We start from the raw sequence: 16,927 nt of genomic DNA on the forward strand, positions 1-16,927 counted from the left end.
ATGACCACTAGTCCAGAAAAACCTTTTCAATAAAAGAAGAACAACCTAATATGATTTAAATCTACTTTTTAGCAAAAGTTGACTGTAAAGACTGTAAAGTATTCTTGTAGAAGAATCCACTCTGAACTGCTAGGACTGTGCATGTAAAACACTACCTGCAGGCACACGTCAGAAACTATTTTCATCCCACAACAAAACACTAGAGAAGACGGGCAGACATTTTCTGACTTCAGCAGCAGTAAGACACTCAGGTAACTATGAAGGCATCTTTGTCACTGGCCCCAAAGAAAAGTGTGGCAGACTCCTTTTTATATCAGTCAATGACAGGGTGAGTAAACCTTCCCTAATCTCTGTTAAAAAGCAGTGAAATAGCTTTGTATAATTTGTATAAGATAAACTGACAAATGACCATCCTTCATAGAGCTCCTACTCCAGTTTATCAATGAAAATGTGTGAGATGATGCTTAGAAGATGCACTTACTTGTTTTACTCAAACTGTCAGTGCTCTGTTGTGACATCTCTAGTAAATAAAGTGTGAAGGTGAGAGTGTGTAGCAGAACACACCTGATGAAAATGTTGAAGAGAAAGACGGTACTGCGGATGACCCTGGCAGTCCGGCTCTCCTCATGTTGTGACCGAGACAGAGTGAGCCCATCGTCCATGTGACCTTCATGGTGCATGATGGCCTAAAAGAACACACACACAAAACCAACAAAATCCCCCAGAAAATACTGAATCACTCTCTGATCACCACCGTGAATGAACTGGGATTTTAAAAAAGATGTATAGTGTCAAAACAATATCCTGCAAGTCTATGTTTGATGAAGCACTAAGAACTGGGTCTCGACAGCATTAGCACCGTAGGACCTTTCGATGGCTGAAAGTTCTTCTTATCTGGTTTTGAAATACATCAAAGATGAGTGAAACTGCCAATTTTACAGTTAACAGGTCTTAATCTCTGAATGGTCAGTTGTAAACTAAAATTCTGAAAAAAATATTGAGGCTCAATTTAATATTTTGGGTGTCAGTGAAGAGTTTAAAATTAGATTAGATGAAGCATACAAGGTGCCTGTTTGTTCACGTTGGCACAAAGGAGACTAATTTGTCAGCAGATAAGAAGTTGGAAGTTGCTCTGTTGGAACTTCCTGAAAAAAAATCATAGTATTATGGAACATGCTGGATTTAAATGTTTCACAGTTTAATACCAGCTCTACAGGGAATGACATACAGAAACATCTGTTAGCAATGTAACAGTACTAACTGCACTACATCTGTAAAAGGTGCCAATGATTCAAATAGCTAATATATGGAGCTAAATGGAGATGAAATTGTAAGCAATGTAACCATTTGGTCTTTGTTATAAAATGTAAGTTTAACTGCAGAGCTGTGTAACAAACACTGCTCTCTCTCTACACACAGTGTAACATTTGCCTGAGCTGTTAAAGTATCTCAATAATTATGATGAAAAGGCTTATGTTTAACTGCAATAAAAAAACTCAGTGATTCAAAAATCTAACAATAAATCAGAACTTTTTCCTCTGATATGAACTTAGACATAAAAAAGCCAAGGAATATCTTGTAACGCATTCTTATGCATTATAATATTATTGCATAGGAGAAAATGAGATATTCTGTAATTCATGTGGTTGGCTTTCATTTGTGTTGGGTGTTGGGACCCTACTGGTCCCACCACCAGGATGGTTTGCAAAGAGACAACTCTGTAACTGTGGGCTCTTGATGATATGTCATTGTTTTATATCACATCAGTTTATTGTTAAGATTATTTTTTAAAATTTATTCAGGATGAAAAACAAGTACTTTGTTTTTATTGTAAAAGTTAGTAAGATATACCAAGACTGCCAGAGATTTCAACTGCAGATACACCAAGATTGGTGTATCTGCAGTTGAAATCTCTGGCACTATTGGTCTCTTACAGTTATTCACAGCGGCCTTGAATCCAGAAAGGTCTGCTGAAAACACATTAAAGACTAAATGAATTAAATGTATACCATAATACCTTTCTCTGTACTCCACCCATGCGTGCACACTTTGCATCAATAGTTTGGTATGTAAGCCACAGGGAGGTGTTGACATGTTGAATATAGCACACAGAGTCACCATATTTAATGTCTGGTGTACCCATCCCGTCCACCTCCTTCCTCACACCAGGGTCCAGCTTTTCCTGATCGGCATCAGAGAACAAAAACTCAGTCAGATTGTCACTTGTACTCCCTGGCACTGTGGTGGTCTTCACTGAGGATTTACCTTGGACAACCTGAAGCAGAAGGCAGTGGACCTCACATCGGCTTTCTCTTTGTCCATCAGAAGAAGAGACTTGTCTTCAGTCAGGCTCAGATATTTCCCTGTGGTCACATGTCTGAGTCTGAAAGGCTGACCCCATCGGATATGACTCCCACTCCACCTGGAAAAACACAAGAGCAAACACAGCTTTCAACACCACCAGTTCTGATGCAGCACATTTGTCAAAATAAATCTACATTTAGAAAATGACAACAATTAAGCAAATATTAAACATAACTTTCATTAAGCTTATATTTCTGAATTAAAAATGTGTTTTAATTGGTCTGACATAGCATTCTAATCTTTAATGTTATGCTTCATCAAATAGAAGCTGAAAATAAGTAAAACCAACAGAAATGAAGTCTGGAAAATATCAGACTGAGTGGAATAAATCTGTATGATGTGTTTCTCTTTGTGATGGAGTTACTGGAATAAATTAACTTTTCAATAATATTCTAAAAAAAATTATTTTATAAATGTACATAGAAATAGAATATAATCAAGATGGTACCAATAGGTCCACCCTGCAGGCACACTTATTCACAGCAAGTAATTATTCAATTAGATCTAAACAGTGTAAAACAAATGTGGAAAAAAAACGTTTAATGTTTATCAGCTCGCATCATGTTAATATGAGTTCAGTTTTCACACTCCAATCGGGTCAATCAGCCATGATTAAATATAGAAATGATTCTGTATTTGTCATGTCAGAGAGATGTGCTGTGCTTCAGTCAGCACTGGCTACTGTTGTCTCAGAAAGACTTTGAGAGTCCACTAAGAGCATTGGGCAGATTGTGGTTTTGCTAAGCACCAAAATACATGAAAGATCAACCTTCCAGACCTCTCAGGTCTTCTGGTTCTGGTTCTGCTGTGCATTCCCAGAACCAGAACCAAACCTGGAGAAGCAGCATTCAGTTTCTATGCACTGCAAATCTGAAACAAACTTCCAGAAAACTGCAAAACTCATTTAAATCTAAACTAAAACCCTGCCTGTTTAGAGCTGCTTTTGATCAATAATAACTGGAACATTGAACAATATATTTAGTATTTATTATTCTCAATGATTTTGATGATGGCATTCGACAAAATTTATTGTTTACTGCTCATTTCATAATTGCTTATTGTGCTATGTTTTTATCATGTGTAGCACCTTGAACTGTTTTGTTACTGATATGCTTTATACAAATAAACTTGACATGACTTTAGTTCTTTACAGGTAATATATAGTAGCTTTAATATTCATCACAGTGAGATTGTGCTGACTACTGATAAGGTGAACCCAAGTATAAATGGATTCTATTTTGCTGCATTTTACTGAATTATTGATGCAATTTTTGTAAAATCTATATTATCGCATAACATTTCTTCAGTTTTAAGTGCTACACAAAATAATTTTCATAGTTTCTTTACCATCACTGAAAAATGGAATACAACACAGTGTGGTCAAAGTGTTGCATGCAGGTGACCAGTGTAGACAATCTGATACATGGCAACCATGCATGGTAATGGTCTGCAATCCTTTCAAAACACAACGTCAAGCTGTGACAGTGCTAGTCCTTAGCAACCATCACGGCCATTTAAAGGCTTGTGACGCACACATTTTGAGTAAAATGTGTTATATTTTTAACTTGTACTCTGACACTCTGCAGCCAGCAGTACAGTGAGCGCTACCAGTTCATTACTCAGCAGCAGGAGCTGGAAACTTCTTGACAGACACAGAACACAATAACTTATGTGATCAAGTGTGTCTGTCAGTGTGTAGGAGTGTGGTTATGTATAGCAGTGATCTTATGTTAAAGGAGCAGTTTGCTGTGCATATGAGCTGTGCTTACATGACGCGCAGTGTCTCCAGTCTCCACAGGGACCTAGCGTGACTCGAAACTGCTCCTCCTTCATAGTGCACTGACCTGGAGAGAAAATGAAGCCATTACACCAAACCACAAACACTTCCTCTGACATTCAAACAATTCTTGGGCGGTTTTACTTTTGTGCTGTGTACAGTAATATCTATGCACCTGGATGAGTCAGAATCACAGACACTAAGCTGCTGTCAGTGAGGGGGAGTACACAGACACTTTCAGCAATGCTGTTAAACAGTATGGCTGCAGCCAGTGGGAACATCTTCAAACCATAAAGGAGCTCACTCTCTGACTCTCTGTCACTGTGGAGAACTCAGTGTTTCTGCCAGCAGCAGCTCAGCCACAGCTACATACTCATTGTCTCATCTGCAGGGTGACAACCCAGAATACAAAAACTAATAGCTGTAACTTTAATACTCCTTCATAATACTGACAACCTAAGAAAATGTAAGTTAAATAAGATGCTCCACCTAACATCTTATTAGCTTATTAAAGCTAAAATAATAGTAACATCTTGTTAGCATCTTAACCAAGAGAAAATAGAATTTATGTTCAGTGTACCATGGACAAAAGCATTCAGTTGTATTTTAAACAAGAGACAATAAAGAAAGAAGGCTCTAAAATCTGAACTTCTTCAAATCATTTTTAATATCAGACAACATCACCTTCTTTGTTCCTCTCCATGTTCCCCAGATGGAACAGTCAGACATTCATCCATATGTCCATGGAGGAGGCGCAAAACATCCCCTCCTATTAGGAAACCTACAGACAACAAAGTAAAACTGACAACTGAGAAAAATAACAATAGAACATGAAGAGGATAAAGAAGGAAGATGACGTAAGAAAAGACAGAATGGACTGTATAATGTAACACTCCTAATAGGAGTACAGAAACAGGGATAAAAACTATATGGTTGGCCTGCAGCTGTTTTGTTAGTATTTTGCTGAGCATGAAGGTGCCAATTGCAAGATATGGCAGAAAGAGAACTTAAAGAAGTGGGGTAATTATAGAATAATGACTGGTAAACTCAGGCAACTCATTCTCAGTTACTCCTTGCAGGTTCCTTATGTTAAATCCTGATTAATCCCAGAAGTACTGGGATTTAGAACTCCTTATTTGGAATCTCTTAATAAAGGGCCCAAATTACTTTACAGAGGTTAATAACAGGAGAGACAAAATCCCTAGAAACAAGCCCATAAAATTCTTATCAAACTAAGTAAACAAAGAAAAAACAACTAATAATTATCTTCATAATAATAATTTGTGGCCTTGGTTGTGAGCTGGTTAACTAGTAGAATTCATAAAATTTAGCAAGTTAAAAAACAAGGTAACACTTTATTTGAAGGGGGGTGAATAAGACTGTCATGACACTGTCATAAACATGACATAACATGTCATGAACATGAATAAGCCTTCATGAATATTTATGACTGTTGTCATAAAGCGTCATTCGGTAAATTATGACACTTTTAATACAAAGTTGGCATTATTCAAAATGTCGTTGTTATGACAACTTGACATTAACCAAGAAATCATTACTGTTTAAACTTTACCTTTAATAACATAAAGTTACCTCATTTTTAAAGTGCAATCAGTAATACTTTTATAACAAATTTATATCAGTAATGATTTATTGGTTAATGTCAAGTTGTCATAAAGACATTTTGAATAATGTCAACTTTGTATTAAAAGTGTCATAATTTACTGAATGACTCTTTATGACAACAGTCATAAATATTCATGAAGGCTTATTCATGTTCATGACAGGTGTTATGTCATGTTTATGACAGTCTTATGTCAGTCTTATTCAACCCCCTTCAAATAAAGTGTTACCAAAAACTTCAAATGACATGACTTGACTTAACTGATGGTTGTGTAAATTAAAGTCACAAAATATTGTAATTCTGCTATACTTAATATGAACAGCATAAGACAAAAGGCTGAAAGTAAAATTGAGAAGCTGAAATGAGGCATAACTGTCAAATGAAAATGTTGTTTGAACTAAGAGTACCAGAAGGACCTTTTCTTCCTTCTCTGATTAAAAATGCTAAGCTGAGGTTTGAAAGAGAACCTTCAATAAGAGCAGCAGGTACATTTGTGTTAATGTAAGTTTCTGTTAAAAACATACAATTAATATTTTGACTTATAATAATTTCATGGAATAAAAAAGTCTGAAAGTGTTTTGACTTTCACCATAATCATCAAGGTTTTCTGAGACAGTTTGGAGAAGTTTTTTCTTTATGTGAAGGGTATTGCATTTATAGGATCTATAAATCCAATACCCTTCACATAGACTTGGCTTATATGATGGGTATTTCTCAGTTAGTTTAAGGTTACAACAACGGAAACATAACACTTGTCACAAGACGAGGCTGCAGGCCTAGCAAAGTGTGTACTGTTCAACTAGAACTGATGATGGTGACACAGACCAGATGAACATCAATCCTGGTTGGAGCGACTGGTGGTTGGATGACATATTTTTTGTCAGTTTGCTGTAACTCTGTAACCCAATACTCAAGTAAGCTGTTGGAGGATAAAAAGTGGCTGCCAGCACGATTAAGGTAAAATTCATGTGCCAGCTGCAGTTACTGGTTCCATAGGTTCTCCCTGCCTAACATAGATGTGATCCAGTGCTGGCCCAGTTTAGTATTAATGTAAGCATTGGGGCATTGGGTCTGCCTCCCAACCAGTCCAGCTCAGTTTTTGCCATGGCTTCCCAGACTCTGGCCTGTCTGTACGTGGACTATCAACAGGCTTGATGTCGGTTATGAGCCCTTCTCTCTTGTCCTCAGGCAGCCTGATTGCTTCAACTCTGCTTCAGCTTCAGGTCTGATCTTAGTTTGGAAGCTGCTTGATAGAATACAGGGAACAGTTGCAGAGGCAACCAGAGGGAGAAGTGAAATCCTCTTGACCTTAGCCTGTCTGTCACGAGAGGACCCAAATTTGGGTCCTCTCGTGACAGAGGTGTCAAACTCCAGTCCTCAAGGGCCGCTGTCCTGCAACTTTTAGATGTGCCTCTGCTGCACCACACCTGAAAAGAATAATTAGGTCATTAGCAAGGCTCAGGAGAACCGATCTACACAGGGAGGAGGTAATTAAGCCATTTCATTCCACTGTTTTTTACCTGTGGCACATCTAAACACTGCAGGACAGCGGCCCTTGAGGACTGGAGTTTGACACCCCTGTCATTGTGAATGACAACCTGTGAATGACAGGTTAATGGTGATTTGAGCTTCGATATAATTTTTTTAATCTACTTGAATTTGTCCTGGATCAGAGTGAATCTTTTCTTCTACACACTGACAGGTTTTGTGACAGAGTGATGTTATTGTAAAGTCCCTGGAGAGCTCTGACTGCTAGTCAGGAGGCTTTAAGTTCCCAGTTCAAGTGTCTTGAAGAAAATTATTAAGGATCTTTAAGACACTGGATAAAAAACTGAATAAGACTAAAAATTAATCACAAGTAAGGCCAATTTCTACAAGTTATATGTAGGAATACTTTGTCCAAATGGAGTAACAAACCTGTGTAAAAGTCAAAGTCATCTTTCATTACGTTCCAGCTGAAGAAGCTTAGAAGTTAATTTGCTGATTGGACCAGACCACAAGCAGGAAGGAAAATGAATCCAGAAGGGAAAACTAACTGCTCAATGACGTACCTTGTGCTACTTCGCTGCCAGAACAGATGGGAGCCACACTCCATAGTGTCTGCTGGAAGGCTGCATCTACCTGCAGGCTGCCATTCCCATAGGACAGATGCTACAAGAAACATGATAAGTCAAATTACACAGGCAGAGATATTTCTATAATGATATCAGCGCACAGACAAGAGATTTCCTGCAGGTAGACTGGGGAACTTGAGTTCACCACTGGCTGATGAGTGAGTCTGTCTGTTAGCACAGACTCACTGACTCACGGAAAGTGTATATATTCATTAATTTAATAAACTTAGTAATTCTGGTTAAGACTAATCAACGCCAGCATAAAACACTTTGAGTAAACCCTTAAGTAAACATCAGCAGTCAATTTTCTGTTTATATTAACCTGATGAGCCTGAGTGACAACGCATCACTGATGCTGTCAGTGTGATCATTAGCTATGTAGACAGACGCAAACCTGGAACTTTGAGCCTCCAAGCTGCATTCAAGTCCAACATGCTTTACCAACTGTATGAGATTGTTCAGAGAATGTTGGACAGACCCAACATGTCTGCTGTTATGCCTTAGTATACACTAAGATATAAACAGTAGGTCAATATATGCATTATAGATCATTATAGGAGCTGCTGCAGCAAAGGCAGAAGATGAGTAAAAACAAGGAGGACAAAATTCATTTGTAAGTCAAGGAAGGAAAAGTGAGAGATGAGAGCTTGGTGCTGCTCCCACGTTCTCCTACAGACCAACAACTGACCAGATATCTTTCAGAGGAGACGCTGACCAGGATGAGATCATCTCCCACTCTAACCTTCTCTCCCTCTGAACGCTGCTTTGATGCTGGATGGATGGTCCACCAGCATGCCTCACCTACACACACACACACACACACACACACACACACACACACACACGCACACACACAGACTGTAAAACAGAGGATATGGAACATGGCTAATGTTTTCTTGTATTTTACTACATACCACATGTGATAAAAAGATTCACTGTGCTGGAAATCAGCTCAGAGCCCTCCCTCTATAAGGGGAGGGCTCCCTCTATCCAACATATAATGGTTGCACAGGGAGATTTAAAAATCTCCCTGTGCAACCATTAATAGAGCAGAAACAGGAAGTGTGGGAGTGGCTTGATAAAATGAACTAAATGAAAATAACAGGATTGTGCTATTATAACATCTTTCCATCCTCTTGGTCATCCGAGAGGATGACCAAGGTCAGCACCTGCAAATAAAGTGTGAAAAGCAGCAGCAGGTCCAGGACGTTCATGCAAATGCCAGCTCCCCTTTTGGTGAATCTGCAGAGGAAGCTGGAGCGACTGGTTGCTTTTGTTACACAAAGTCAATACTGTAAGAACTACTTAAAGTGCAACAAATTGTAGCTAAATACTTAAATGAATTTATTTTGTTTAGTACAGTACACAGTTTTAGAGGGTAAATTCCTAGGAAGGTTGGAACTGAGGACGAATTTTGGATTCTGTTATGGAGAATTCTGGAAGCAGTTTGTCCACCCAGCTTTACTATTAGCTTTTCTAAGGTCTTCTAGGGCAAGTAATACATATCAGAGCTTCCCAAAGAAACTTGCTAAACCTGGTGGTAGGGGCGCTAGGGAAGTCATCCAGAGGCCCAAAGTGTTTGAGTTAAAAAATGTTTAACATTGACAGGAAATATGGGTAATTATTTGTTATTGGGAAACATTACTAACAATACCTAACCAACCAACTATAACATTTTAAAAAAGGAAAAAAATAATAATAATAGTAATAAAAAAATACAATTGAAATAAATATCACATTTTTGCACTTCAGTTGTTTCATCCTAATATGTAATAAACAAACAAGCAATGCTTGGCCTGGTGGTACATGAGGGAAACCTTGACATCTGACACAGCGTAGGTATTCAGAAGTACCACTTAGATTTTTGTATTAAGTTTGTGCCTTAGACAAAAGAGAAGAGCAGGTTTTATAAATGAACAGTGAAGGGGCCTGGCAAATCTACAGCATTCTACTTTCATTAATAAAAAATAGTCAAAACTGTTGTGTCAGTGATTATTTTCCACTACAGCTATAATTATATTTATATGAAGGAGAGCCAGATTTGATGATCTCAGGGTTAGTGAGAAACTCCAACTTTCTCACTCAGAATTCTCACTTCTGTCAACCTTTTTGTATACATTTTTCAAACTTAAAGATTGGAAATTCAAAAAAAAAAACAAAAAAAAAACTAAAAGACATTATATAACTGCCACATTTAATCATTTAATCAGTGATCACAATGGAAATGTCAGAATGCCTGACACTACTGAAAAGTCTAAGTCATCAATGAAACTGTTTTAAGACAACTAGTATCCATCCATCCATCCATCCATCCATCCATCCATCCATCCATCCATCCATCCATCCATCCATCCATCCATCCATCCATCCATCCATCACCTGTCGTTTCCTCCTGCAGTCCCACGTCAAAAGCCAGTTTGTCTGTAGACGATCGCGAGGTGGACAGACAGCACAAAAACTAGAATGAGGAACAGAAAGCAAAACAAGTTTCACCAAATAGGAGCCCACAATAATCATAGTGAAAGGCATTCTTACAGCCAATAAAAATGCTTAAAGACCAGTTTTGATTTGTGTTTGTGATTATTATCCTGTTGGATCTCAAAATTGTGTCCCAGTTTCAGCCATCTCACTGTTGATCTAAGGTGAAGTTCAACATTCTGAATGCGGTCCTTTCACCAGCCTGGTGCTGCCACCACCATCATTGATAGTTTCTAAACTTTAAAGGCAAAACATTTTTCACTGCAAATATACACTCACCATTCACTTCATAATTAACGCAAGTGTTGAATCAACCGATCAAATGGCAGCAACTCAATGCATTTAGACATGTAGACATGACCAAGACGATCTGCTGCAGCTCAAACTGAGCATCAGAATGAGGAAGAAAGGTGATTTAAGTGACTTTAAACGTGGCATGGTTGTTGGTAGACGGGCTGGTCTGAGTGTTTCAGAAACTGCTGATCTACTGGGATTTTCACGAAAAACCATCTCTAGGATTTACAGAGAATGGTTAGAAAAACAGAAAATATCCACTAAGCGGCAGTTCTGTAGGCACAAATGCCTTGTTGATGCCAGAGGTCAGAGGAGAATGGCTAGACTGGTTCAATCTGATAGAACGGCAACAGTAACTCAAATAACCACTTGTTACAGCCGAGGTATGCAGAAGAGCATCTCTGAACAACACGCTGAACCTTGAGGAGGACGGGCTACAGCAGCAGAAGACCACACCGGGTGCCACTTCTGTCAGCTAAGAACAGGAAACTGAGGCTACAGTTCACACAGGCTCACAACAAACATGGACAATAGAAGATTGGAAAAACGTTGCCTAGTCTGATGAGTCTCGATTTCTGTTGCGACATTTGGATGGTAGAGTCAGAATTTGGCATCACCAACATGAAAGCATGGATCCATCCTGCCTTGTATCAATGGTTCAGGCTGGTGGTGGTGGTGCAGTGGTGTGGGGGATATTTTCCTGGCACACTTTGGGCCCATTAGTCACAGCCTACCTGAGTATTGACCATGTCCATCTCTTAATGACCACAGTCATTAAGAGACTGGATGGCTACTTCCAGCAGGATAATGCGCCATGTCATAAAGCGCCAGTCATCTCAGACTGGTTTCTTGAACACGACTGAACTCGAATGGCCTCCACAGTCACCAGATCTCAATCCAATAGAAAACCTTTGGGATGTGGTGGAACAGGAGATTTGCATCATGGATGTACAGCTGACAAATCCACATCGACTACGTGATGCTATCATGTCAATATGGACCAGACTCTCTGAGGAATGTTTCCAGTACCTTGTTGAATCTATGCCACAAAGGATTAAGGCAGTTCTGACGGCAAAAGGGGACCAACCTGGTACTAGCAAGGTGACCCAAGTTAGTGTATTTTTTTGTCATTGTCAGTCTTTGTCTTATTTGACATTCTCAGAACAGTTTGCTTGTTCATGGAGGCAGCCGATCATTTTAGAAGCAGTGGCTTTTAGACTGCACTTCCAAAACAATCAGCAAGGCTGGTCCTGGAATGATGACACAGCCTTTATTAAGCTTTCCTGAATGAAAGAGAGACACATAAAAGAAGAGACAATGAAAAAATATATAGTTTAAAGATGTCTGGTTCAGTTCTCTGCAGCTCAGGCGACTAGCACTGATGACTCTAATCTGAATTGAGTCTGCTTCTCCTAGTTGAGGCAGTTCTTGTTGCTTTGCTGTGGTTTCACTGACCATTCCGCTGTAGGAGTGTCGTAGTAAAACAGCGTGTCCATACAGCAGAGTGCGATGTCCACCACCCTGGGCCGCCTGTGAGACACATGGACAGTCACACAAATAACAGATAAAGGTGTCCAGAACATAATCGTTGTTCATACAAACTGTACATGCAGAGAACATTCAGGTTTCACTTTAGAAAGCTTAACAGAGTGCAAAATCCCTGCTAACACACAGAAAAGGTGTAAGCCATCAAAAAATTCTAAAATTCTAAATCTATACCATACCAACTTTATTTATAAAGCACTTTAAAACAACCACAGCTGATACAAAGTGCTGTACATCAAACACAACATTAAAAAAAAACATAAAACAAAAACATACAATTTAAAACTAGATCCCGCTAGAGTTGAAAGCCAAGTAAAATAGATGTTTTAAGACGAGCTTTAAAAGTGGACAGTGAAGGGGCCTCTCTGACCTGCAAAGGCAAGTTGTTCCATAATTTGGGGCCCATGACAGAGAAGCCCTGTCCCCTCTGAGCTTCCTTCTTGATCTCGGTACCTTTGTAATATCACCCTAACAAGCTGATGTGAGCTGATGAAACGAGCACTCAGGGCTCAAATCAGACTATTACCAGGATAATGGCTTCATTATCAGCAGTTAATTACATTTTCTAACTGCACTGCTGCAGAGGATTTCTGCTCTGGGCAGCAAATTATGTATATTGATGTGATTATTACCGTATATGTGAATATTTAGGTCGGAATTCTAAGTTAAAGTAGAATATTTACAGGACATTTTGACATTTTATTTGTCCAGATATTGTCTTAGATATTCTTGCCACACAGTTCTTTAATAAGAGGAAATTTTTTATCAATAACTGGGTTGTCAACAAATAAAGGTGGTTTGATCAACATCAAGTATCACTGTTGGTTCAAAACAAAAGGAGTTACCTGCAAAATCCAGAAACCTAAGCATTTTATTATTCTAAAATATTATTCAAAAAACACCAGATTTTATTTTTGAAACTTACATGTCATTTAAGGCAAAAAAAAAAAAAAAAAAAAAGAATGATTTTTCTGGATAATGGCATGCTAGTTTTTGGTAGCTACTGTGTAAAGTAAAAATATTTCCATCATCTTACTCAGCATCCTTATACAGCAGTAATATTCTTTTATCTAATCATCTTCTAAACTTTGATCAATTCCGATATGTCAGAGCCTCCAGAATAAAAGGATTCAGATAAAGGAGAGCTGACGCTCAGTGTAACAGACCTGGAATTTTATAAATATTTTATTCTTATAACATTTGACAATCCGAACAGAGCCAGAGAACATATGTGGAAAAAATATTTCCACATATGTTCAAAGTTGTACCAGAAATTTTCAGCAAAGCCCTTTCAGTTCAGCACTAAGTGAATGGAACGAACGCGGAACACAAGCAGAATGTTTGGTCTTTATGAAGCTGATTGTTCTCTAATGTTCTATTTCAAACTTTAGAGACTTTCACAACACAACTGGATTAAACACTTTGGTTACTAATTTGGTAACTTTTAAAATAAATTGATCTTTAAGGGGTTAAGGGAAAAGCTGCTGAAAAACTGTATAGCATTACTTTCTACTTCACAGAATTGTGATAGTAATTGGTCTGTCTCAAAAATAATCCAAATAATACACAGTTAAGTTCATGGTTATGAAATGACAAAATTGAAAAAGTTTAAAGGATCTAAATAAATTTGCAAAGCACCGTAAAGACAATACTATAAAGGTATTTATATGAAGGTCCTATAAAAACACCATCATTTTTAAAGAAAATAAGTAACAACACTGGTTCTGAAAATTTCACTAAAGATTTTATTTTTAAGCTCAAAACTAGAAAAATATATTTTATGATTTACCACTCTAATAGTAGATGAAACCCACCTGAGTATAACTACCAGCCACATGATCTGAATGAATAGCTGTTGTGACAAGTCAGAATCTGCTGTAATACTATTACTAAGTTCTTACATTAGTACTAAATAAATATTCAAGTATATATATATATATATATATATATATATATATATATATATATATATATATATAGTAATTAATTTGAATCAAAACAATAGTTATAAAGACAAGAAGAAATGCCCATTCATCCATTTAGCGTCTCCGTTAAGCTCCATTAAAACAGCAGTCTGCCCAATTACACATGAACTAATGAACATCAATAGTCTCTTTTTCAATGAAAAAGGCATAAAGGTCAGAAAAAAGAGTGAAAAAAACAAAGTGATCAGAAAGTAAAATGACTGTCATCCCTGGAACATAGATGTGGTTTCACTCACCCCTTCAGCCTTCTCCTCTGTGCTGGCCAGCATCTCCTGAAGGGCTCGGACAGATAGGGACTGCTCCAGCACAAAGGTACAGATGGAAAGATCTGGAGGAACATTCTGGAAGTAGAAAAACACAGCTTGGAGGGCTGATGTTGGCTGAGAAGCTCAGAGGATGGTCAGCAGTTCAGTGTGTATTATTTTAGAAAAAAGTCCAAAGTCTTGAAATAGATCATGAAGAAGTGTAGGACTGTTCATGTCCATCATGTCTACAATGTTCCACAGACGGTGACATGGTCAAATGGAGACTTTCTGAAATATCTGGAGTAGTCTATGGTAACCAGCCGCAAACATTAAAACTCACCATTCTCACAAATTGTACATTGAACCTCATTAGACCTGCACAACTCCAGACCCAGACCCAATGAACAGTTGAAATATTTCAGAGTTTGCAATAAACCCAAAGCATGTTTCATTTCTTGAACTGAAGTAATCTACTTTTTTGTTGATGTATTTTTTTGTGCCTGCAACAAAAAAAAAAAAAAAAAAAAAAGGCACAAATTACATACAGAAATAAGTAAAGTATGATCAGTACCTTGGAGTTGGAGATGGACTCTAGGAAGCAGAGTCTGTTTCCAAAGCCTTCAGCTGCCAGGCAGAGCTTCTGCTGCTCTTTTTGAATTGTAGCCGAGCATTGTAGAACCACTTCATCATCCTGAGCAAAAGAAAATAACAAAAATAGCAAGTTATAACAAAGACTAGACCGGACCCAATCTGGTCCAGTGCAGTCCGACCTGACCCGGTCCAGTCTGGCCTTGCTGTAGCTAGGCTCTGGCAGTGTTTGCGCTGAGCAGAGCATTGCCTTGAAAGCAGGACAGGATTGCTATGTCAAAACATGCAAATCTGTATACGTCATTATTTACTCGTGAGACAGCAATGAACAACACAGAGCTTCTCACCCACCCGTCACCTCAGGAAGCCGAGGTCAAACTTCAGCTCACCATGGGACCAGGCAACAGGCCATCAAAGAATTACAAACCCAGCTATGTCTCGGCATAAAGCAGCAACAGACTAGAGGAGAGAATGAGTAGTCACTGGGAGAATATTCATCTCTTTACATCTCTGTACATTGATTGGTTGAGGCCAATCAACCAGTCAATGGCTGATTTTGAATCATTTTGGGTTCCAGAGAGTGAGGTGGAATTGGGCCATAACGGCTGATGCAAAGAAGCCGAACCTGGTTTGAACACAGCCCAGGTCTGGCTGGGCTGCAAAAAGGGGCAACAGCAAAAATAATAATAATAACAAAAAAGCGAAAGCTGAGTGCTGTCAGGTCCCTGATAGATCCTCTCTATATTGCTGCCAAAGCCACACACAGATTCACCCCGGTGTGCAATGAGCCTCAGTAGGTCCATGTGACTATGGTAATCCTCTTAGCAGCCAGATAGTAACAGCACTACAACATGTTCTGGATCCCAGTGTGACAATCAATTTAAAGCAGGTCTGCTCTCATATCACAAACTAATTCTGCTCTGTCAGGAGTGGAGGCAGGACCCTGTGCTTGTTGATCAAGAGGGATGCAGCTACACATCAGCAGCATCACACCTCTGTAACCTTCACTGATGTGACGACTAGAGATGCCAATAAAATAATTATCAGAAAATCATAAAGTGTTTATTAGGTGGGAGCAGAATCCAACTGCTGCTGCATCATTCAGTCCTTTCAGTGCTGCTGTTCTTTGAGTGAAACTCATCAGAAAGATTTCTCTAGAAAAACCCAGAACAGAACAAATATCCTCATGCAACATGTCAGGATCCCAATCTGTATTAGTAATCCTGTTTGTGGGACAGGTCTGCTAGCTAATTTCAGAACTGATCCGTTTGATTCACTGAGCAGGACCAGTGTGAATATACGGTAAATGAAAAAATGGACAGTATCAGCAAATGCTGGGCTCAGGCTGCACAGCTGGGTTGTGTAAGTCCAGTATTAACATTATGAAACATGTGAATGTAGTTCACTTCACAGGAGAAATTACAGACAGGTGCAGTTTCAGATTCTCTTTGAAACAGTCAGAGCTTCATCTTAACAGTTGTCAAAGAATTTCATTTCCCTGCACTCAGAGGAGGCAGGATTAACGGAGGGCTGCAGGCAAAAGCTCTCTTGCATAATATTGTTTCTCTGAAAGCATCCGACTGAACACTGACAAAAGAATCACATAAAACAGTTTTCCTGTATAAAAATATGAATATTAAAAACATCATGCATAGGGTGACTAAATTTGTGCTTAACAAATATGTTTCAGATAACAATATAAATTGTAGTATAATTAAATACCTCTAAATATTATATAAAAGTTATTTGACAAGACCTATTTATTGCAGCTTAAAGGATGACATGACAGAGTCCAGTTAAAACAACATAGATTATTTCTTAACAAAGTTCCAATTAATCTCTGACCTTTATTATTATTATTATTATTATTATTATTATTATTATTATTATTATTATTATTATTATTATTATTA

At 38.3% G+C, this 16,927-nt stretch overlaps 1 protein-coding gene across 1 annotated transcript in view; it reads right to left on the reverse strand.

Moving 5' to 3' along the window:
- Positions 1-449: 449 nt before the first annotated feature.
- LOC106936481 (ryanodine receptor 2-like) overlaps positions 450-16,927 on the reverse strand; it is a 52,895-nt gene continuing 36,417 nt past the window's right edge. Inside the window, exons 2-12 of the mRNA XM_015017524.1 lie at positions 14,998-15,117; positions 14,418-14,522; positions 12,107-12,181; positions 10,259-10,337; positions 8,568-8,680; positions 7,817-7,916; positions 4,826-4,922; positions 4,134-4,208; positions 2,266-2,422; positions 2,018-2,182; positions 450-686 (exon numbers count right to left, since the gene is read on the reverse strand). Of these exons, the coding sequence (XP_014873010.1) occupies positions 465-686; positions 2,018-2,182; positions 2,266-2,422; positions 4,134-4,208; positions 4,826-4,922; positions 7,817-7,916; positions 8,568-8,680; positions 10,259-10,337; positions 12,107-12,181; positions 14,418-14,522; positions 14,998-15,117 (1,308 nt within the window). The 3' untranslated portion in view covers positions 450-464. The remainder of the gene's footprint in view (positions 687-2,017; positions 2,183-2,265; positions 2,423-4,133; positions 4,209-4,825; positions 4,923-7,816; positions 7,917-8,567; positions 8,681-10,258; positions 10,338-12,106; positions 12,182-14,417; positions 14,523-14,997; positions 15,118-16,927) is intronic.

The sequence above is a fragment of the Poecilia latipinna genome, unplaced genomic scaffold (assembly GCF_001443285.1).
Source record: "Poecilia latipinna isolate Pla-1442-1.1 unplaced genomic scaffold, P_latipinna-1.0 Scaffold2154, whole genome shotgun sequence".
Classification (NCBI taxonomy): Eukaryota; Metazoa; Chordata; class Actinopteri; order Cyprinodontiformes; family Poeciliidae; genus Poecilia; species Poecilia latipinna.